Source organism: Calonectris borealis, chromosome 4 (genome assembly GCF_964195595.1).
Source record: "Calonectris borealis chromosome 4, bCalBor7.hap1.2, whole genome shotgun sequence".
Classification (NCBI taxonomy): domain Eukaryota; kingdom Metazoa; phylum Chordata; class Aves; order Procellariiformes; family Procellariidae; genus Calonectris; species Calonectris borealis.
Window position 1 is genome coordinate 30,327,918 of NC_134315.1, and position 24,506 is coordinate 30,352,423.

Sequence of the window (24,506 nt, forward strand, 5' to 3'; positions counted from 1 at the left end):
GTGTGAAAATGCTTTTAAAAAGCCCAGCTGCTGGCCTGTTTTTCATAGACAAAGAGTGAAAGTGCTTTTAAATACGCCCCTGCTTTCCACCCTCTGAACTCTCCTTTTTCGCACAGGGAACTCTCCCCTTCCCGGGGTGAAAACCTCACATGGGCCAGGTCCCTCCCGCCCCAGCACGCAGCTGCTCCGGCACCGCTCTTGTGCTACCCTCGCTAGGGCTCTGCCCAAACCACAGCCCTGGATGAAAAAAGAAACCAACCACCAAACAAACAAACAAACCACCCCAACTGTGTCTGCTTTTAGTTTCTCAATATTTCAATGTATTTTAAAATATCAATATTATCCCTAATTATTTTGATTCTTAAGCAAAAAAGTTGGAAATTGAAAGGAGTTATATTTGTTTTCATACAAGTAGTTCATCCAAATTAATTCCAGTTAGGTGAATAAACAATACTCTGCTACAGCTAAAGCAAAAATTCCTCAGAAATGGGGGATTTAAAATTAGCATGAAAGGTATATAAGGTAAAAATGAAGAAACAAATTTAATTACAAACCATAGATAGAGAATATTTCCTTGACTAATGCTCAGATTTTAATCCATGATTAAAATCCATGATTTTCACGATACTGTTCAAAGCTTTCAAACAAAAATACCACTCAACATGGAAAATAAAATAAGAATTTATTTTAAATTTCAAGGTTGCCTACCTGGGACTAAGATGCTGAAGGAATCGAACCTTCTTTCTCATTTGATCCTAATTTTGCTTCACATTCTTTGCAAGTATGATGACAATGCCTGCAATATTGAAAGCAGATAAAGTATTCAAGAATTTTGCTGGATTTCTTCTAACACAACCATATAGCATGTTGGCAAATGTTCTTGAAGAAATAATCTCTTGCCTATGTTCTCCAATTGTTGTAACTGTTTTATAGGACATAAACTGCAAAAGATGACATCTTAATGTCTCAACCAATAAAACTCCATTAATTATTATTCTTAACTACCATTTCCAGCAATCACCAAAATATAACAGGATTCTCTAAGCGGGAAAAGACAGTCCTTGCCATTGTTGTCCGAAAAGCGGATTCGTGCCCGGCGTGCAAGTAACCAATTCCACATGCTCAGGAGAGATATTGTTTTATTCAGGCCTGGGTGCTCGGTGGACTTGCCACAAATCAAGCACACCTGGTCTAATCACCTTTCTGTTTATATCCATGCTTCTCATACATATTTTAAATTTCTCTTTTACATATTCATTACATTTCCGAGAACTAATTATAATATTACATCATCTTAAACATGCGCACTAAAGCCTTTAGGGTCTTCTTGAGGGTCTCGGGTGGTCTCTGGTGGTCGACAGGGTAGTGAACTCTTCATGAACTTATTTCTTCTTTACCTTATAGGGTCGCAATTTGTCCCTGAGCCATGCTTGGACCACGTTTGTTTATAGTTTCCAAGGTTATTCTTCACTAGAGTCTAACAATGCTTCCAGGATACACGATTTAGACTAGTTACAATTCTACACACCTGCAAACACAACACCTGCTAATTACCTAACTTCTAAGCAACAAGTCTTCATTGTTTAGAATTACAGAAGCGAACAGTAGAATTACAGAAGCAAGCAGTACGGAATAGTAGATACTGTACCTACTGCATCACCATTGTACCTATCAATACTGAGCAAACAGAGCTAGGAGCAAAGTGTGTAATACAAAGGAGTGACAAATAGCCACTTTGTGTAACACCATGTGAGGAAAGTAGCTGTGTTATGTGGGGAAGAATGGACGTGGAGAGACATATGAACAATGAGGAAGCTTCCCCCTTATTAGTCAGCATTTTCATAGGCATAAAAGCTCACATTGGTCTGGGGGAAAGATGTGGAAAGACAGAGGAGAATAATTTTGTGGGTAGGATTTTTGGAAATGCATTTTGTGTGTGAAAGGTGCATAGGAGAAGCCATACTGGGAATGAAAAGTAGTACTGGCAGTTGAAGGAGGAACCTGGAAGGAAGTCAGAGTGTGATTTGACGGGAAGGAGTCCTTTATATGAAGTTTAGAAAATAATGACTAAAACATGGAGGTGACAGGTGACAGGAGGCAACCATTGAGATCTATCATATGGTTAGAGTTGCAAGGTGGAAAAAATACCCTTGCAGTTTGTGCTCTTCATGGTTTGGCATGACCCAGTATGAGGTTGGGCAAAACCACAGAGGAGGAGGTTGGAATGTGGGTTGAGATTGAAATTGTTGTTAAAATATGAGGATAGTGTAAAAAAAGGAGGACTCAAAGAGACGAGTGATATCATAGAAGATCGTGAGACACTTAGAGGCACAATACTAAATGAAAAGAGAACTAGTAACTGTTGTTCCATCACACTTAAAAGTATGATAATTTCATTTAAATAATGGATTTCCTAATAACATGTATTACACTGAGTTTAATTTGCATTTTCTGAAGAATCTTTAGTAGTTTCTAATACTGACATATATAGCTTAAGAATATAAGAGTAGTACCTCATGACTTGATCACAAAATTTAAATTCATACTTTTGCTGCATATTATTTTTACTATTGTAAAGACTGTTTTGATCTAGGATTAATGATTTAAATAAGCACAAACCTTTTTTATTGTGGACCAAATGGTACAATACCAATTTTCTGGAACTTTTTTTGGCATTCTTCTATGTATGATATTTTTTCCAATGGCAAAACCTAAGACACTAGCAACTACGAAGACAGATAACAAAACATTGTTAATACAAGAGCTTAAATCAAGAGTCTGCAACTGGCTCCATTTTAATCATACGATGAATTGTATCTAGCATGTCTTCTCAAAACACGTTGCAAACACATGTGAAGTTATACAGGGTTTACAGGGATGATTTCAATAACTATTGAAAACCAGCTACCTATCGCGAGACATAGCAACTGGTCCGAAACAATGCAGACAGGAAAAGGATACATATTCACCTGGAATTGCAAGACTTCAGATTCAGAGGAAGAGATTATAGAGAAAGCCCACAATGAAATTAAATCACAGTGTCAGCACTAATTTCTCTTGCCCTGGTATGCACACTGTGGTATTTCTGATGATCGCAATTTTAACACTTATCTTCTCAAGGCTTCTAAGAAGCCAGAACATCAGCCTGCCATACTATACGGTTGGACTCGATGATCTTAGAGGTCTTTTCCAACCTTAATGATTCTATGATTCTATGATTCTATCGCACTGGGGCTTTCACTCATCACAGGGTCAGAATAAAAATATTACTTCAACACCCTCAATTTTCTGTTGAACTTCTGCTGAAGAAGGAATCAACTTAATTTCTTGTCATTTAAGAGCCACTTACTGTACAGTTTCTGTGCTTTTATTTGTTTTCTTTATCAACGCGGTCATGAACTAGACAGTTAAGATAAATCAAATGAACATATGAAAAGGAATATACTATTTTACATACACTGTGATGGCCTCTTGATACCATAAGCTGTGTGATCTGCTAAGCATGGCTGATCAATGAGGTTAACATTATGTATAAAACAAAGGTGAGACTGGAGTTTTTACCAGTTTGTGAGGATATATTAAGTAAATATAAGCTGCTACTGAAAACATTTACATTAAAAGAACCTTATTTCAAACATTTATTTTTAAACACAGCAGAATTCCGATTTCCTAAAGCACTGCGGTAACATCTCATAAATTTCAAAAAAGGAAGAGTTTGAAAGGAGATTCAGAGAGATGCATCTAAGGTCTGCAGACTATTCTTCCTTTTAGAATTGGGTACAACTTACTTGCCATCTTAGGTAATGCACCAAATCTTGGGCTTGCTGAGAAAATGCCTACAATAAAAGGGACTAGTCAGAAAACTTACTCATTTGAGGAACTCACCAGCACTCAAAACCAAAGACAGTATTTTTCCTACAAGCTTTTGCATTTCTGAAGGTGAAGACTGTACAAAAATCTTGTCAGTCCACTAACTCAGATTTAGGAACATCAGGGCACTTTCCATTTCCATTCCACTAGTTCTTAGTGCATCTGTTTTGGTGCAGTCCTAGGGTCATAGGAGGAAAAAAATCTGGACTTTGCAGGATTAACTTCAGGCAGGGACTCGGAGTGTAAATCAACACGAAAGCAGCATGGCTGCCACTGGTGACACCTGCAGCACTGCAGGAGGAGGAGATGGTGGATTATGTTTCAGCACAAACCAATCCTGCAAATACAATAGCGAACTGAAATGTCTTACTCAGGGTCCAGCTCCTTGGGCTGCAAGAAGCAGGCCCAAACCGTTCTTCAGTAGTTTTCTGTGGCTATTGATTAAACTCGTGTTAAACTGTACCACAGATACCTAGCCTCCTCCTCTGGAGAGGAGAGATCATACATTTTGGCCTTTATGAGGAATATAAAGTGTGCTGAACATGCAAACCGAAAGATTAGCTTTTCCTACCAAAATCCACGTACCCCCAAGTTAACACCAGGAGGTGGAACCATTATGCCTCTGCAAGTGTCTGCGTCTGGCAGAGGAGTGCCATACTGTGGAGGAGGGCTCCACAGAGCAAGATTGCCATGGCAAAGGGAAGTGAACACTGTTTGCACTGTTACATGCACTCAGACAGTATTAATGAGGCTCAGAAGCTCCAGCTTCTTCTGGAGTCAGTGTACTGCATGCCGTCATCAGAGGGGAGTGTTCAGACAGAGGAGCATTCAGTCTATGCTAAGTGCAAGGGCCTTTGCCCACGGGCATCTATGCAATTTTAAATTGGGTCTTTCAGGGGAGGGAGGAACACAATTGTTGTTTGTGCCTAAACAGCCCCCCCTCTTCCGATTGTTGACACACAGTAATGATTATTTAATATGGGCATTTGTTATTTCACAGCTGATAAGAAATGTGCAAGTACAGTGGAGAGAAACTAAGAGTAGCCGGTGCCAGAGGGTGGCATGTTAGCTACTGAGACAACCCCAGTGCCCTTCCTATCATTGCTCACCCCTTTTCAAATGTGTAAACCTTTGCCTTCCCTCACGCACACTCCCTTGATCCTTCCCTCCCCGTCTCCCACAAGCTTATAGGTCAAGGGTGCAACAGGGAACCCACATCAGCCTCTTGTGGTATAGCACAGCTTCTAGGTTTTCTACTCTAGTCCTCCTGATCATCTTAGTAAAAAAAAAGAATGTGACGAGGAGGAAACATGGTAATAGTGGCTGGAACAAAACAAGGGGCTTGCAACCATACACAGTGAGAAAAGGCTGAGCCATTTCCACGTCCTCCATTTGCTGTCTCCCACCACCCATCCCTTATAGCCCCTGAATTCTTTTCTGCTTCTTGCTTCAGGCCCTGTGATTTTTCTCTTCTCCTACTTGCCCTTGCTGTAAATGGCTGCTGATGCATGCTGAAGGACTGTCTTACTTGCTCCTGTAGGATACACCCATCTTAGCAGTCTTCAGGCTGGATGCCCTTCACTCTTTACCCAAAACGCTAACCCAACCTTACTTTAGTCAAGATGCCCAGAAGGGAAACTCAAGGTGCAATGTGTAGAACCGGGCTCATCCACCACATAAATGGAATACAATTCTCTTTTGTATTAGCCTGCAGATCGCAAGCTATCTCTATGAAAAGCTCTCTGTCTCCTCAGTTTGGCAGTACTCCTTGTCCCTTTGCACCAAAGCTGTATTCATATTGATACATGGTCACTGTACAAACATTGCCAGCATTTTTCAAATAAACCAACAGTTAGAGCTACAGTACCCGAATCTGATGCCCCTGCTCAGGTTGTACAATGCTCTGCCCTCCAAGCAGCCCCAGTGAAGGCTCTACTCAAATACATGTGATGATGGTGACAGATTCTAGCCACCAGTCTTTGAATTCGTGAATTCTCTTTTCAGTTCATGTTCTTTCAAAAGAACAACTGTGCAATGCATACATAATGATCAAATCACTATAACAATGATGGTGATGAGTGAGAGGAATGTTGATCTTGAAAAATAGCAGGCCTTAGGGAAACTTGCATTTCAGTAGTAATTCCAGAGTCTCAACTTCATAACTTAGGACCATCATGTGTTTTTTATATTTACCTTTTGAGACTAGCCCCTGGGTGACAAGCATGCTCCCAAGAGACAAAGGAAGAGCTGTAAAAATAAAATGGAAGAGTGTATCTGGTATCAGCCAAAATTTGCTACCTATTTGTTAAATACGTTAGTCTCTTATATGTTAAATGTTTTGTATGTTAAATGTTTTATATGTTTATAATGTTAAACACACTACTCATCATCTAAACATTAACTTTGCGTACTGTCTTAATCACCTGTTGCATCTGCTCATTCAGATTACTGTCTCTTCAAAGCAAGGATGTATTCACGCAGTGCCAGACATCAGGCATGCTGTAGCATTTGGAGCTAATGCAATATATATATTTATTAAATAATAGCTTCCATAACCTGAATAGCTCCTCTCAGTACTGCAACAGTAGTAATGACAGCAGCTCCGACTAAATGCTGAAACCCTTTTCAATCTTCTCCTTTCAGAAAATGTATAATTTAGATACAAACTGACATGGTGGACTTAAAAGGCACTAAAACACTGAGTAGCTAATCTTTTAGATGTCCTAATACCTAAAAAGTTTCACAAACCCAACACACATAGCCATGCCTGCCTTTCATTCAAAGGCAAGAATAAGTATGTAATAAAGTAAAACATTCCTAAGGTTGTTTCAATAATGGACTTCAAGAATACAACCAACTCCATGATTGTTAAAGTATGTTCATATTAAACAAGAGCTTAATTCAACCGCTTTTACCTACAATGATTGTGCAAATAATTCAATTAACCCTATAATATATTGCTCAACTTAAAATAAGGTGACAGTTAACCCACAATAATACTCCAACAAAACTCAATGTATTACAATAAATGGCATGGCATTTTGCAGCCAGTTTTGCGTAACTACATCAAGAAGTCATTCTCAGTGCGATAAGAACAAGTTTGGATCACTCACCTCTGTACCAGAAACTGCTTTTTGCATTCTTCACGGATGCTTGCAATTTCTCCAGCATTGTGAATTTCTGAGATGGGACAATAGAACATTGGCTGAAAGGATAAACCTGGGTTAGCTTATTGAATTTAATCTCACAGGAAGAAAAAAATAAATCAATTAAAGAAGACAAATTATTTAAAAAACAAATGAAATACAATGCAAAAACCAACCAAACAAGAAAAACTCCTTGTTCTGTTGTTAGCAGTGTGATGAAATACTTGATACCCCAATACAGAAACAGAAAGTACTACATAGGTTTTAAAGTTAAAACCACTCATCCTGTTGGTCTGTACTTTCCTAAAATAGCTCAGCTGCTGCTTACCCTAGAAGTATATTGCTTTAGTTCTGTTAGCCACTTCATTCTTATGGGCTACGTCAGCTTTCTGGGAAAGAAATAACAGGAAATAAAGGCAGAGTGTTAGTTTCTAAAAATGAAGTTCTGCCCCATACAGAAGTCAATTCAAGTTCAGTAAGAGTAGATTTTGCAAGTATTCAGAAGAGGGTCAACATAAACTGTCAGATTCCCCTAACTAGCCTAACTTTCTCTCTGAGCAGTTTAAATATATTCATGGCATTAACTGAACTCAACCATACTGGCTTCACCTTCCTAATAATTAACTTGCCGGCAGGCTTCTTTGAAGCTAATGGTAGCTCTTTTTTTTTCCATTTTGATTGTGAGAAAAAAGTGACAGTGTTCTCTCTTGCATTCTACTATCCAGGGTATTGACATGTGGCTATAAGTACATTATTTTTCTTTAAGAGCTGACTTGGTTACCAGTGTTAGCACTTGTAGTATCATTATTGGACAACTAAAATATACGGGTGTACTGGTTTTGGCTGGGAAAGAGTTTATTTTCTTCAAAGTAGCTGGTATGGTGCTGCATTTTGGATTTGTGACCAAACCAGTGTGATAACACAGGGATGTTTTAGTTACTGCTGAGCAGTGCTTGCACAGCGTCAAGGCCTTTCCTATTTCTCAGGTTGCCCAGCAAGTGAGTAGGTTGGGGGTGCATGGGAAGTTGGGAGGGGACACAGCTGGGACAGCTGACCCCAACTGACCCAGAGGATATCCCATACCATATGATGTCGTGCTCAGCAATAAAAGCTGAGGAAAAGAAGGAGTCATCATTAAGTTAAAATTAGTTGAAATTTTAACATTTCTGTAAAACCACAACCTCTACAAACATACCTATTCTTGAAAGCAAAACCAGACTTCATAGAACAAGCAGTGCCTTGGGAAAAAGAGCACATTAGTCTATTACAGGATTCTACCTCATTTTTTGCCTGACTGATCTATGATTTTGTAACCATAATAATGAAATGCATTTATTGGCCGCAGCCACACATTTCACATTTTAGCTAATTAATATCTCAGTCCTTCTTCAAGCACTGCTCCCACTAAAGTTAATGGTGGTGCTGCTTGGGTAAACAGCAGAGAATTGACTCCACTCCAGACCCTAGAGAACCACTCCAAACTGCTTTCAAAGCAAGGTCACAGCAAATACAATAAAATCCAAACAAGCTGAGTGAAAGATAAGGAAATGAGTGTCAGGGCCCCAAGCGCACCAACAGGCTTTGCAACCTTGCTGTCCCCATACACACCCTGCCAGGGGTTTAGTTGCTTGGGCTCAAAGTCAGCTCTAATATGGCACAGTTGTGTAACACTGAATTAGACTGCTGTGAAAACAGCAAAGCTGGGAGAAAGAGCTGCAAGAAGCTTTGCCCAGGGCCTCTGCCCCTTGGCTCAGGAGCTGCATTTAAGCTCAGGCCCTAGGTATGCCTATACCTGGCCTTTTACCGTGATGATCCCTATCTTGCCTTCCTAATTTGATGTCCTGGCTTACCATCAGACTTGCCTTATTCCTATGGACTTGCCCAGCAATCACTGGACCAACTGTTGGCTGACCCCAGTTAACACCACTGGATCTGCTCAGCTCCTCTTTTTGGGATACTGTGGGACTGTGCTCCTTGTCCCTGAGGTCACAACCCCTGCCCGCCTTGCTGTCACTCGTGGTTCCCAGGTCACCTTCCTTTGTAGATCAGCCCACCTTTGCAGCTCTCTGGCAGTGACTGGTTAGCAACAAGGTCATACCACATTTAAATTCCTTGTGGTTAATTACATGCTTATAGCATAAAAATTTTGAACCCCCGTGGGCAGCCGATTTCTCCAGCAGAGGGGAATGCTCATCTTCCGTAGAGCTGGAAGGCAGGTTCTTGTGCAGTACTGTTCCCTTCTCCCCGACTGAATACATACACACGCACAGGCACAACTTGATGGGAACAGGCTACACTAGACTAGTACTCAGACACTAGGGCTCTGCCAGTTCATAACTAGTTTAACTAGCACAGCATAAATCAGAGCCCACCACCTTAAGACTCAAAAGCTCCTAGCCCTCTGAGTGTAGTGAATCAGGAAAAATAACACATAGCCCTTTCTTCTCTTCATTTACATGCTTAAGCTAAGAGACATCTGTTTCTCTCTTCAATCAGAGCGACCATTGCAAAACCCCAGTTATTCACGAGCAATAGCATCAAAATAAAAGGGAGGAAACCCAGCTTACCCATCCAGTTTGCCAGTCTGACTTTCCTGTTGGGTTGTTTTGGAAGACATTGTCTCTTTCCCATTGTCTCTTTCTCATTACTCTGCTGCTGATCTTGGTCAGCAGAAATTACGTCTTTTATGCTTCGCTACCTCTCTTTCTGCTAGGTACAAAGGTAAAAAGCCAAAGTATCATACTGATACTGTAAGTTCAGTGTTCACCTAGAAATAATGACTGAGTTGAAAGGAGTATATTTTTTTACAGCAGATGATAGCATCCAGCCACCTGATTATATACAGTTTACAGCACAGTGTATCACTTATTACCAATACAGAGTTGTATGTAGCCTAATTCAAACAGGGAAGTCGGTAAGTACAATCAGATGCGGAATCATGACCTAGCACAGTACTCTCAATCATAAAGAAATGAGAACAAATATGAGCAAGTCATCCAAAACTCTTCTAATTTTTATTGTATTGCAGGTCAAAAATTTAGCTTCTTTAGTGTGCTGTCCAGAATCACTGTACTACTTCTATCCTCATTGGCATCATCTGAAGTTTTAAGTCCACAGGACCCACAACAGAAGCCTATCACAAACCACATCTGTGTCTCCAACAAACACAATCCAGTTACAAACATGCTTTAAAAAAAAACAACTATAAGAATGAATAGATTCCAAAGAATTTTAGAGTTGCAATCTTCCATGCCTGAGAATTGTGTTGCTACGGAAAAGCAAGAAGGAATCCCATTTATTTCTGGAGTAATTCAAACACCTAAACTGTGATTTTTACCTAGCACTTTGCTGTATGGTGTGGCACTTTATTTATCAACATACAGGGCACTGCTGCTTTTCAAAAAGTACCTTCTGAGAATGGTGGCACAGAGCAAGGCTAAAGTGACTGCGAAGGACAGAGTTAAACAGGAAACATATGCAACAATTTAATAACCTGAATGGTTTTTGGCATTCATAATATTACTGTATAAACCACTTCCTGCACTTATTTTGGGGTCAGTTACACAGCCTTAAAGTTCAAGCAACGTCTGCTTCATGCACACTGGATATTCAGACAGCAATGCTTTTTTAAGTGATGGAACAGAAGCAACACAACCTCCTCTCCCCTTGGTAAAAAGACTCAATTAAGCATTGCATTCGCACCAATCTGCACTTTATTCTCAGCCACTCTCAAAAATTACAATGAGCACTGTGTCTCTGAAAAAATTTAAGTTTGAAAATCCACATAATGTTGGGGTAGCCCACAGCTCTTCACCATCTGCCTCAGCCTGACTAAGAGCAATTTAATTTTCCATCAGTCTCTCATCACTTAATGCAAAAAAAGAGATAAAAGATGAGAAAAATGCATAAAACTTTAAAGAGGTTTATGTCAATCAAAGACACAAAATTTTCTTATTCTTATCTGCTTTCTTATTCTTATCTGCTCATGAAGCCTACCTGTGCAGACAGTTGCGTAAAAAGCATCACTGGAAAGTACTACTGACTGATAAGGTTTCTAACTGCTGCAACGGATTTTAAGTGCTCATCTTTTTCATGAGAATAAAAAAGCTGAGTCACTGGATAAAATAAATAGAATGAAAACAAATTTAAGGAGTATAAATTAGGTTATAAAAATTTGCAGCTTGCCGTTAACCTCCTGTATTGTCTTCAGCATACATTTCTCCAGAATTATAAGTTATTCAGCTACGCTTCCACTTCAACATTAACAAAGAATCACCAAAATATGTAGCTCTTTAAGCAGCTTCCTGGTACCTCTCCCACTTGGGATGAAAGCTGAAAGCTAAACTGGCAAGAATGAAGCAAAGGGACAGAGGGTCATCAAAATATTATTTAATTGAATTATTAATATTAGTACTTAGCACAAATGCTGCCTCCTGCCTGAGGGAATGTAAAAGTGTTCCTATATTTTGGGGCATTGTGTCTTGGAAAGACAACCATCACCCCAAAAAATAACTTTGTTTGAATTGACCTATTGAAGAAACATAACTTTCTTGCGTGTTTTTACTGTAAGACTTATTGCTGTTTTCTCAACCTAACTGTGTAATTGTTAGTGTAACGATTAACTGTGTATTCTCTTAGCTGCCTTGGGAAGAATTCCCCAATAATATTATTCTTCTGTTTAACTGAAATAACTGTATAACACATGGTTAAATCAATGTGGTTTGCAAGGATCAAATATTCAAAAAACTTCTTCCTATTCTACAAGAACTGTTCTGGATCATTTACCCATTTACAGAAGAAAAGGCTAATATAAGACTCCTGAAAGAGCTCATGGTTTTGATTCCTCTAAGTGGTTGATAAAGAAGCAGTATGCAAGAAGGTAGCTACCTTCGGTTTTTCAGGTGTGAGAATTGCCAACTTCATATACTCTTATACTCATATACTGTTTTCAATAAGAAGCCTCCTTCCAAATAGGAATGGTGACCATGTAATTTCTAAGATTACTTGCAGGAGAAGGTGGGAGCCAAAATTGCATGTGTTAACTGGTGTATACAGTTGACTGTGATCTACAGTGGAGATGCTGCACATTTGCCCAGGGCAGGTGCCACTGAAGTACAATGATCACTGAGACAGCTCATTAGGACTTCAGAGAGGCCCTTCAAGGACTGAGTGTCCATTGTGAGGAAGAGTGGAAGACTCACTATGACTGTTCACACATATCTTCTGAACTGGCACTTTATTTTAAATCCAGGCTCTTATTTCGAAGGAGAGCCAACAGAGCAGCTGCACTAGGTCTTTGATGAAAAGCTCCCTACCAACAACTGGGTGGATACCACGAAGCAGGTGAATGCCTCACGCCTGCCCAGCCCTGCCCCCGCAGCACCTGCTGAGACGCCTGCTGACAGTCGCTCCTCCAGGGCACTGCACGCCCAGCGAGAACAGGCTATGACTTTGTGCTTGCTGCTTGCTCTAAGGGCTAAGGATGTGGCTGGAGACGTGCAAAAGGCCGGGAGGTCTGGGTGCCGTGGGAGGGAAGAGTGGTTGCAACCAGGCCCCGGGCAGGCATCCGCTCCAGCCTACAGCAGCCTTCCCCGCTGCCCCGGCCACCGGGCCTGTTACACCCAGCCCAGCCTGCCTCCGTGCCACGGCGCTGGGCGAAGACCTGCGGGGAAGGGGAGAGGGCAAGGTGTCGGGCGCTGGGGGGAGATTCCCGTTACGAGCCACCGCCTGCCGCCTGCCCCGGGCCAGCCGCCGGGAGCCACGCCAGCCTCGGCCTCCCTCCCGCCGTGACGCCGGAGAAACCTCGCACCGCGGAGCCCAGCCCCTCCGGGACGGAAAGGAGGAGACTGACGTTCCCCCGGGCCGCGGCGCGGAAGGTGGCTGGCGGAGGGCCGCGCCCGCGGGCAGCGCTCACCCCCCGCGGGGCGCCGGGCCAGCGGAGGAAGGGGAAAGGGGCGGCCCGGCGCATCCGCGGCGGGGCCCGCACCGCCCGGCCCCGGAAGCCCGTGAGGAGCGGGGGCCCGGCTGCACAGCAGCCAGGCCGGGCGGGCACCGGCTCCGTCCCACGCCCCTCTCAGCCGCGGGGGGGCTGAGCCGCCGCGGGGCAGGGTGCCGGCCCGCCGACCGCGCCGCCGTTGCCGCTGGGCTCCACCGCCACCTCCTGGCCGCCGGCGGTAGGGACAGGCGGGGCAGACAGCCCACGGCCCCCGCGGAGGCCCGGGCAGCCCGTCCGGCCGCGAGGCAGGGAGCCGCCGGGGCACGGGGGTGCTGAGGGAGCGGAGGCGAAAGGCCGCCGTGCGGGGCCGGAGAGCGTCGGCATGGCCGGGCAGCGCCCCGCCGAGCTCTCCTCACCCCCTGGTCCTACCAGTACCTCTTACTAAATTAGCAGTTCACGCCTCCTCATGGGCTGCTCCGGGAGAAAAACAAGTAGTGAACGCGCTAGTAAGATTCCTTCCGAGTTCTCGTGTTTCCGAAAAGAAATTCAGAACGCTACGCTAGCAATGGTATTTGTTAATCAAGTTAATAGTCGTGTGCGATATACGGTGCTGCGGGGTGTCCTACAAATTGAAAATATTTTGCGGAAACTTAATGAAATCTTGTTCTTTAAAAAAGAAGTGACAAATTCAATTTTGACCGATTTTGAATGAAAGGCATTGCTTATCTACTTTGATTTTAATACTATGATGCTTATGTAAGTAAATCAATACATTTTAATATCAATATTAACAAGAAGTAAATAAAAAGTAAACAAATGAGAAAAATACTTTGATCAATCAGAAATAATCTTGCAAGAAAAAGTTATCCTGAAAATGTCAGTTCGGGGGGTGAGGGTTGTTTTTCTAGGAATACTGAAAAAAAATTGTGCCACTTTCTCTGATGTGAGAAATGCAATGCATTTCTTTAATGATAAACTTCATAAAACAAAGCATGTAAGCCTGAGGTTCAATTTTGCATTTCATCTTTAATAAAAACTGTCTCGTTTGTTTTTTTGCAGTGAGACAGTTTTTAGTAGAGTATCCTAAATAATGATATGACACTTTAGTGCTTATCTTGAAATGAATAGCTTGTGAGAGCAGCACTGGCATCTCAATTTCATAATAAACATGACGTAAGTCACAGTTCATTTTCTTAAGTCCAAAACCACTTCCAGCTTCCAGAAGTCTTGGCTGCTTGAAGCCCCTTTCCCCAGAGTATTCTCTCAATTTGCTAGCCAAACCAGACTATTGGGCTTTGCTGCTGCAAAATGTGCTCTTCCCATGGAGCTTTGGCAAGAGTGATGTCCTAAACCAGCTCTTAAAAGTGCACCTACATCTCCTGTGATCTAAGAAGTATTCTTGAAATCATATGTAAAAAAAGATTTAATAGATACTGGCTTTATGCTATTTTGAAAAGTACAATATACAAGAAAATCCCATGTGAGGTGAGTCCCTAATAACCAATTATTTCTTAGCTGGTTCAGCTTAAACCAGTCATAAAATGAAAGAGCGCTGGAATGACAATTTCCTCATGGGACATATGCATGCCTGGGGACAGTGGTTGCTTGGATTCTTACAGCTTCCTGTGCAAAAGTGCCTATTAAAAAAAGGTTAGACTTCTTTTTCATTTTAACTTTAAAGGTAAAGTTGGTTATCACAATTGAATATGTTCCTCAAACACTCTTTGTTCTTAAGATTTACCTGAAAGTACTTCAGAGCTATGAAAATGGAGAGAGATTGATAGAAACCGATAAATGTTAGTGCTTTAGAATAATAAACACAAACCAAAAGAAAGATCCTTACCCCTCCCAGAAAAAAACCAACCTCACACATCGAAGAAAAAACCAAGAGATGCCAAAAATAAAACATCCAATAAGGAATTGAATCCTTGGCTGAGGAATTTTCTACTGTCAGAGTAGAAAGAGGTCAAGGAGCTGAGACTTCACAAACTTGGCAAAGGTTTACAGGCTCTGGCTGCTGAAGAACCTTTTAGAAAACGCTGCAGGGTTGCCAGGATCCTGAGGTTCACCACATTCACCAAAGGCAAAGCCTTTCCAGTATGTGTACTTAACAGAAACTCTCCATGTACACATACAGCACATGACAGGAGGAGGAACTGTTACCAAGCGTGATAGATATGGATTGTTTGTTCACTAGAAAATCACAAAGACTGTTAATTGCTTAAAAATTCACTGAGAAGCAAAGACCTGGAGTAATAGAAGCACAGTGCGGTTACAAAAATGTATCAGTAATAAAAGCATTTAGAGCATGGAAAACTGCATGAGAATTACACTGCAGGGCATTGTTCTCATGCTAATGGGAGTAGTAGTTAAGGGTGAACGAAAAGACATCAAAAGTCACAGCAGGAAATAACATACTTCTGAGTAAAACATTAAACTGTCCTCACTACATACAAGAAATTATCTAATAGTTTTCTATGTCCTGGCTGATTCTTGGATGCACTTTTCTATTTTACACTTGGTCTGGCCTATCTTTTAGTAGAAACGAATGGCTGACAATTACCAGATGTTCAAGCTCTAGGATTTTCACTTCAGTGTGAAGAAAGCTGTAAAATAGCCATACAGTTTTCTCTTCTCTTAGGCTGCACAGCTGTATGCATAATTTCTTTCCTACAGTAAAGACCTGCAACACTAGCTGATTTCAACTAGCTTAGATCCTGTAACCAGACCTGATTGTACCTGCCATTTCTAATACATATTGAAATGAATCAAGACCTATTATATGGAGTACATTACTTTATATGGAGTACATTACTGGAATTACTCTGGGGCAATGTTTGTGTATCATGTTCCACAGAACATTTTACTTTTCAGGTCTTTAGCAACTCTCAATATTTATTAGTCCTGTGTTTTAGGGCTAATTTACAAGAGATGAGGTTACACTTCAGCCCAGGTGTAACAAACGAATGGTATTTTGTAGCCAACATGCTGTAACCTTGAGAAAACGACAACCAAATTAATGTTGAGTATGCACACAGAGTTTTGCATAACAGATATAAAGGTAAATGATTACGAAGTTTTACACTGTTGTGCAAACACAATAGGCATCTAATGACCTGCAAGTCTTTGTGTTTCCACTGTGACTGTGGCAGGTGCCTAACAGTAAACTCAACCACCCCAGCTTTTTTCCAGAGTTGCTTTCTTGATCCTAATTTGTGTTTGTACTTTACTGCTTTTTTCCTCTATTTCTCTGGCACTTTCTTCTGCTTCTTAGTCATGCCCATTCAGGCACATCTCTACTGGGCAATATGCAAGGACAACTTCTCCCAGGTGTCTGACAGTTCTTTTAAATTCCATGTGTTTATTTTGGGTTTCAAAACATGCTTGTATTATAGTTTGAACCCAAATAAAGCATTGTTTTTTACGATCACTAGCTTTAGAGAGGTTTACCCCTGTCAATACCAATATAATCGTGGGGCTATAATTTATTTTCTGTTAAATTCAGGTAATTTTTTATGTCTGCCTTAGGTTAAGGGTATATTAAACACTGTTCTAAAATGAAGATGCTCCTTCTTCTGTGAATGGAAGCTCCTACTGTAGTATGCTATTTTGGTTTTGCTGGTTTGCCACCATTGTATTCCTGTATAGATCAAATGCTATTGCTTTATTTTTTATCAGCTACACATGTGGCACTCGGAGAATAAAAAAATATAGTGAAAGGCATTCCTACACATATATGTGTAATGAACCACCTTGTAAGCATTGACTTGTGTATTTAAGACATGTCTCTTTTTATTCCAAAACACATTACACCTGAAAACTCCCTCCTTTTGTGCTCAGGTGCTTATCTGTGTGTCAACTCCACGGAGAGAACTGGAATGTGACTTTGTTATGTTTGAAGCCAAACTTAATGGTTACTAACAATCTCAAAGAGAGTACCCAGAATACAATGGCTAAATTTGTCAGGGATTGCATTATTTTCATTGCATTATGAGTTTAATGGAAGCCACACAAGCACGTCAGGTTCATGATACCAGTCGCGTCTAGTTTTACTGGAACTCTGCCTCTGAACCATGAAGCAAGATACTTTAATTACAAAAAGTGTTGCAAAATAGTTTCAAATATTTATTGGCTGAATACATCCTGCGAGCCTCACGCTCTTGCTACGCAGCTACAAAAGCAGCCATGTTCTGGGTTTACCCTGGCCAAGGATCTCATCTTACAAGCTCCATTTGCGTCACGCCACAGCAAGATGAAATAGTGTCATCACTTGCATAATCCTAAGTGAACTTGGTGACTATTCTGGGATGGCTTTTCTTAAATGACAAAAATAAAAGATGCCTTTAGTTACATGAGTCTCATTCTTCTTCCCTTACAGAGGTCGACTTTTTCATCAAAATACTTCAATTCTTTTGTGGACATTTGAAACATATATATGTTTTCAAATACCAACCAAAATTCAACAGAGTTTCCGTAGCTAGCCAAACCCCATTATACTGCAGGATAAATGAATTACTTGATTGTGAGAGTACTGGAACAAACTTTTTCTTAGTACTCTGCCCCTCAAAATGTTTTGACAGGAATTTATTGCTAGTAATAGGTCATATTTAATAGGTGTCAGGGGTTTATAGCTTACTCCTATGGATTTGGAGTTTCACAGGCGCAAGGAAAAGAAAATGCATATCATAAGGTTTGCTTAGAATGGGATAGCTTTAATACAAATGAGAAAATATAGCTGGCAGTTTCATAGGGTACTGTAAAAAAATTAAGAAGACAATGTATTCTGACAGCTAAAGGGCTTTTTAGTTCTTAGTTCATAGTTACAAATTTACTTTTCATGCCAAAAATGAAAATTCTAAAATTCAGATTTTGGTTATGTAATCTTTTTGTCAGAACTTGGCAGCTGTGATCATGGCTCGGTTCATATATCTCAACATTTCTTCTAAAATGAACACACAGAGCAGCTTAAGCCTCAACCTCAGCAAACTAAATGCTTCTTTTGGTGCTTTTTGCAGATAGGATCACTTATCAGAAGTCCTTAGTCTGCTTTAAAGCAAAGCACATTTCATCAAGAGGAGCACACCACCAATCTGAACACCCTCCCCGCCCCCTAAAAAAGACAAATAATAACAGTTAATCAACCATATATTTATGCGACTAGCAAGGGAATCAGCTCCTCTTTTCCCCATCAGCTTGTGGGACGACAATCCTTTGCTTCTGTTTTGTTACTTGCTGGCGTGACTATGCAGTGGACAAATGCTCCTTTGGTAACACAGCAGTGAACGGGCGAGATCTACTCACCATTCCTTGTCACAGGGCTGTGAAGAATAAACTCTGGCCACCCAGGCTGACCTACATGAAAAAACACCTGGTTTAACTGAACATCTCTTCACAGTCACCTCACACCGCGCCTCTCTAGCTGCAGCACCATCTCGACGCAGGCTTTGCCACCATGAGCACCTCTGTGCCTGCACAGCCACCAGGTCTGTGGGGCTTCGCTGGGGCTCAGCCTGCGCCGCAGCCACCCTGCAGGCTCGGGTAGGGGGTCACTCCTCTCCCTCAGCAGCCAGGGCGCTGGAATGAAAGAGAAACTCGGCCCTCAGGAACCCGAGGCCTCAGGGAGCCGCCATTTCTGCCAGCGATGGCGCGCGGGCCAAGACCGGTGGGCTGAACGGTGGCGGCCTGGACACATTCCTCGTGCCCAGCCCCTACCTGGCTGGCACCGCGCCATCGCCCCTATCTGGCAGGTTTCCCCCCTGCCCCTCCCCGCGGCGGGGGGCCGCACCGCCCCTGTCCCGGGGAAGCGGCTCTCCCCCGCCGCCCCGCCGCAGCCGGGGCGCACCGCGTGGAACCGCCCGCGCTCCGCCAGGCGGCGCTGTGGCGCCCGCTCGCCGGCGGCCGCGTGCCGGGCGGACTCCGTAAGGCGGGTCGGGCGGCGGCGCCGCGCCCTGCCGGGCACTCGCGACTCGGCTGCGGGCGAGAGGGGCGAAGCCCCCGCCGAGCCGGGCAGCGTCGCGGGGCGATGTTCTCCCTGTGGAAGGCCGTTCTCTCGGAGAGCTTCCTGGGTAGGTGGCGGTGGTGCCGCCTGACGGGGCTGGGAGCGAGGGACTATGAGGGGCTGCGGTGCCCGAGGCGGGCAGGGGGGAGAGGCGGCGGTGGCCGCCCCGCTGAGGAGGCGGTTAATAGCACCGGTCGGCTTCCTTCAGCCTCGCTTGGGAGCCCTGCGGCAGGGGTCTCTCCCGGGAACGGCCGGCGCCCGTAGCGCACACAGTCTGTGGGGAGGTGTTGCCCGTGAAAGGTGCTTCAAAATAAGCTCCTCCGCTGGAATGGAGTAAATAATGGTCACTGCTGAGTGTTCTTCTTTGGGTTCTTTTTTTTTTTTCTAGTTCTGGAATGCCTTTTGTCTCTTGGACCAGCCTAGGGTTATTGCGTGCCCTCAGCTAAGTGCTGGCGCAGGTGTCGGTAGAGTCGGTGCGAACGCTGCCGTGCTGCCCTCCGCGAGCCGCGGCGCGGGGGGTGCTCACCTACCCCAGTACCCGCGGGGCGGCGGGCTCAGGTGCTCGGTGCATCTCCTGCAAAACGCACAGAAATTCCTAGCGCAGTGCTAGTGCCTAGATAAGGTGTCTTCAGGGGAGAGCGGCGCACCGATTTATTAGAATGATTCATTTAGCCACCACTCTGTCCTTGAGGAGCCCTGAAACTGCGGGTGGACTACTTATTTAGCCAGCATTGTTCCCTCTGAACACCAACCCTTTCCTAGATTGAGCACTGACGATCAAAGTAGGAACTACTGTCTGAGTGGGGGAAGAGCTGTTTTCTTCTCGTCGTTCTATTTCCTGGAAAAATGTGTTTATTTAACTTGAAATAGCAAATGTTTCTTCACAGAAAGTGGCTATTGTTACTTGAACTACTTTCAAATACATTTGATATTCTACATTTGGAAGTATAAAATGGTATATTTTTAAGTAATCTCCAGGAAACCATGCTGTTGAAAATATATGATGGGTTTTTTTTCTTTTTTTTTTTTTTTTTAGGCTACATTTCTTGGTCTCTTTACCATGCACTGCCACCAATGATCTATTACTTCCCCCTTCAGACACTGGCACTCACGGGTCTAGAAGTTTTTGCTGTTGCCTTCTTTTCTCCAATATTCTTGATAATTGGCCCTTTTTGGAGGTTGGCTAACAATAAGTACATCCTAGCCCTTCTGAGATTGATTATGGTTGGTAAGTATGCACCATAGTGAATTATAGATTCCATCTCGGTATCAAGGCTTAAGAGTAAACATCCCGAATTGCTTCAAAATTCAGATGATTCTGAAAAGGGAGAGGAATAAGAAATTCTTGCTCTCCCAAACTCATGCTTTTCTTTTTCTTTCGAGCTTTTAGATATGGTCAGAGCAAAATTTTTTGCATCCATTGTGTTGGTTTTTAGACCAGTACTGCATAATTAAAAACAAATCTCATTTCACTTTTATTTCTAGAAGCTTTTGAATTAGTACAAGTCATGCCCAATAGGAAAAAAGTTTTCGATATTGCACAGAGATCGGCAGAGCAGGTGTCTTTTGTATAGCAGTTCTGTGTCTGTGACAATGGGTAGAGATGAGATGTTACAGAACAGCTTGGGGCTATTGTAAAAGTAATCTGTTGTGAGTGAAATGTTCTTTTTGGTAGACTTACTTTCTGAAGCATTTTTTTTGTTGTCAATATGTTTTTTTTTTTCCTCTGTTAAATGTGTCTATATGCCTGTAGCATATTGATGGGGCTATAGGCTTATCTTGAGTGAGAGACGGCTCTCATATTGTCAGTTGCACAGGAAGAAGGTTTGATCTTATATTCAAGATAAAACTGCCTCACTACCCATCCCACATGCTCCTCCCTAAACCAAGACTTGCTGGGATTCCCTCTTTGGTCTTCAGCTAACTGGTGCAAGTCTTAGCTCTTGTTGATTTTCTGAAAGTTTTTGAGAGAAGGTGTGGCAGCTACAGCAACATTCAGAAGCAAGTTACTGCTAATGAGTTTGCAACACCTGGATGAGCTCAGAGGAGGCAGAGGTCTCCGTCCCGCATACAGGGAAAATGCTGCTGCTAACTGGTGTCTTTCAGAAGCAGCAGTTTCTGGCTTCTCTTTCAGAAGCAGCAGTTCCTGGCTCCTTTTTATCAATATAAGATGATAATCAGAGAATCACTTTCCATATAATTTTCTTCTTTTACTGGTAGAAGACAGAACAGGATCATCTTATTTACTTTTGCTGCATGACTTTATTTTTAAAAAGAATTCTTGTTCTTTATCTCTAATAAAATATTAGAACTGAACACAGCTCATTGGCTTCATCGGTTTAGATGATGTTCTTTACCGTGTTCTTTTCTTTTTCTACTCTTTTTGTCATATCCATCCTAATACTTTTTTGTTGTTTTTTAATAAGCTTTTCAGTGAGCAGAGTCTTCCACTTCAGCTTTCTGCGGCAGTGCTCAGTGCATTGCTTTCTACAAGATCTGCTAATTTAGAAACTAGTAATGAGTGTAAGCATTTCAAATTGCATCCTGCATTCCTTCAGATACCACAGTAACACAAAATTTATTTAAGATGAGTCCTTCAGATCATCTTGCTATGTTCACTTTGCCAAAAGAGATGGAAATCCCTTAAATGTGTGTAATTCTTGATCTGCTAAGTGAAGAGCAGCGACAGGCCTATGAAGGTGTGTAAAGTCTGTTGATTTATGCCTGTTTGCTTCACCTGAGTCACAAGCTCCTGAAGATACTAACTACAAACAAAAAGCTAGCACCTTCAGTAGTAATCTGGGGAAAGGATGTGTTAATGGAGGTGGTCATAGAAGGACTCCAGAGAATGGGGAGACTGAAGCTGTACACATCCTGACTTTCGGGCTAACCTGTACGCAGCTTGCTGTACGCAGATATGACCTCCCCTTCATTCCTGCCTGAACAGGAACTGTTCCCACAGTGACCATATCCCTCTGCTGTTTCCATCTCCCAAACACTCCTAATATTGTCCACCCCTTGGCAAGTCTACACCGTATTCTCTCCCAGCTCTAGTGTACTTACTCTATATTCTCCTCACCTGTTGCCCTACAGTGAGCATTAGCATTTGGGGAAGATGTAAGAGCATGTTCCTCATCCTCTTTGTCTCCAGCAAGGAGTTCAGCAGCCAGTGGTTAATTCTCACTCTTTATTTGCCTCCCTACTGCAGGTTCTCAAGTTATCCAGATGCCCTTGCACAGGCAGCACTGGGTTTTAAGACTTTCCATTTACTTGGTTCTCATTCTGTCTTTTAAATTATTTCTGTCCTATCATACTATGCTGCTGTGTCTCCTACTCCCCAATTCTTCCTGCTTTCTTTCCTTCTTCATATCTAAACACTTTTTCCTCTTTCTCTTTTTGATCTTTTTCCCTTCTTGGAAAGGCCATGGCCTTCCTCTGGAGCGTGTTGAACAAAATCAGGCAGAACAATCTACCCCATGCATGCTCCACCCCATTCCACTGGAAATATTCAGTCTTCGATTTCACAATCAAAAAATCTGGAAATTCTTCATGTTTAGCTAAAACCAGAATATGTAGAGGGTTGGAGTTTTTTGTTCTTGATGGAAAAGGCTCTTCTCTTATTCATCATTATCTTTCTTTTTGCCTTTTCGGGAAGCTTTATTTTCTCTGAAACTTTTGTTTTAATTACCGTATCCTTTCATACTACTTGATTTTGTGTTCTACTTAAAAAAAAAAAACAAACAAACAACCCAACAACGAACTGCCCCTGTGGTAGTGTCCATTTGAATCTATGTCTTCAGACAACACACAGTAAATTTGCGTGTTTGGATAGATATATTTACATTTTGGGTGTACTTGCTTAGCAATAAAAGGTGTGTCTACTGTAAGTAGGCAAACCCACGCTAGCTTTAATCCGGCTAGCACAGGTGATGAAAGATTTGAAGAGGCAGAGTTGCAGATTTCAGCACAATTTAGCGACAGAAGTCTGTGTGCATTGTACATGCAAACTCTGCTAAAGTCCATACAAGTACATCTTCACCACACATTGATTTCATTTAACCATCTTTGCTCTAAGCTTTGCATCTTTTACTCTGAGCAGAATGAGCAAGTGGGACAGTGGGAGGATTCCTGGCATGCATTGCCAGAATCAGCAGCTCCATTTCCGGCCTTCCTTGCTTAACGTCTCTTCAAGTTTGACTCATACTCACTTGGCAAATGGCTGGTAGCAAAACGATGTTGCTTCTCCTGCTGTTTGTCACTGGACCTGGGCCAGAATTTGCCACGCTGACTGAAGTTACAAGAATGTGTGTGACCCATAGTCACTTGAATTGGAAACCTCCTAGCAGGGTTTAAAATTGCTGATAAAGGTGAGGTCAGTGTGCCCTGGGAAATGGCAGAGGTGCATGTGCACGGTCTCCTTTCAGTCACTGGGGGAGTGACAGTTTCCAGTAACAAGATGACACAGGCTGCTAATGACCACTCTGAGACCAGATACTGGGCCAGAGAAAGCCTTGTTCACACCTGCTAAGGCAATTGCCTACTAATCCTCGTGCAGTATGGTGACTGCTCATTTCTAAAAAGGATATGGCTTTTGCCACAGTGCACTTACTTTTATGGCTTTTGAGTTATGTAAATGCACTGTGGCAAAAGCCATACCCTTTTTAGAAATGAGCAGTCACCATACATAAAATTTTATGGCTTTTGAGTTATGTAAATGCACTGTTCAGGAATATCTGTGTACTTAGATATTTTAACCATATATCCTATTTATGGGATCAATGACCATAAGTACTTAAATGAAGGCAGTCACTGCAGTCTTGGATAATTGCTTGTTTTTTTTTTTTCCTGAAAATGGTAACTGCTATAATGTCATATGTACCTAGTTTCTATCCATACCTACATTTCTTTGGTTTGTTTAAAAAGGTGTAGTGTTATGTCTTTTCAGATGAATGGTGTAGCCATTTGAATTACAGACAAGATTGAATTAATGCACAGGACATCCTTATTACCTGATCTCTATTGCCCATTAAAGCAACCTCTGCATGTGTGTGTTTGTTTGTAGGAAGCTTAGCATCATACCAGGCACCAAATGCTCCAATTAGACTATTCATCTTGGCTGCAGGTGTTTCCTCCTCATTGCTGGTTCAAACAGTAACATGGTGGTCAGGAAACAGTTTACAAAGGTATTTTCTTATACTAATGGGATTGTACTGACATTTCTTTGTATTAAAAGGTGTTTTCTTTTTTTTTTCCAAGAAGTTAAGTTTTTTTTTTTTTCCTCAAGTGCATCACTATTTCAAAAACTGATTCTTATAGGTTCATCAGGATATGGGGTTTCATGCTAGGCAAGATAATGCTCCTTGTTCTTCGCATCTGGTATACATCACTAAACCCCGTCTGGAGCTCACAAGCTGCCAATACTGTCATACTGACAATTGGTTTTATAGCAGCAGTGGAGCGAATTTATTTAGGTAAGCATATTGCAGCAAAGATGGCAGTTGTGAAAACATCCTAAGGTATACCTATCTATGTATCACCCGGTTTTGATTACTTGTTT

General features: G+C 42.1%; 2 protein-coding genes across 2 annotated transcripts in view; one reads left to right on the forward strand and one right to left on the reverse strand.

Annotated features, from left to right (window-relative positions):
* Positions 1-714: 714 nt before the first annotated feature.
* OCIAD2 (OCIA domain containing 2) lies at positions 715-9,633 on the reverse strand. Its single transcript, XM_075150555.1, is given in 9 exon segments — positions 715-796; positions 2,620-2,696; positions 2,698-2,726; positions 3,789-3,836; positions 6,064-6,117; positions 6,984-7,000; positions 7,002-7,075; positions 9,584-9,597; positions 9,600-9,633. Coding segments are annotated over 9 exon segments (429 nt in total).
* A 9,340-nt stretch (positions 9,634-18,973) lies between these two features.
* The window catches only part of CWH43 (cell wall biogenesis 43 C-terminal homolog), a 28,866-nt gene continuing 23,333 nt past the window's right edge, over positions 18,974-24,506 (forward strand). The window contains exons 1-4 of the mRNA XM_075150556.1: positions 18,974-19,016; positions 19,986-20,177; positions 24,012-24,132; positions 24,266-24,420. Coding sequence (XP_075006657.1) covers positions 18,974-19,016; positions 19,986-20,177; positions 24,012-24,132; positions 24,266-24,420 — 511 coding nt within the window. The remainder of the gene's footprint in view (positions 19,017-19,985; positions 20,178-24,011; positions 24,133-24,265; positions 24,421-24,506) is intronic.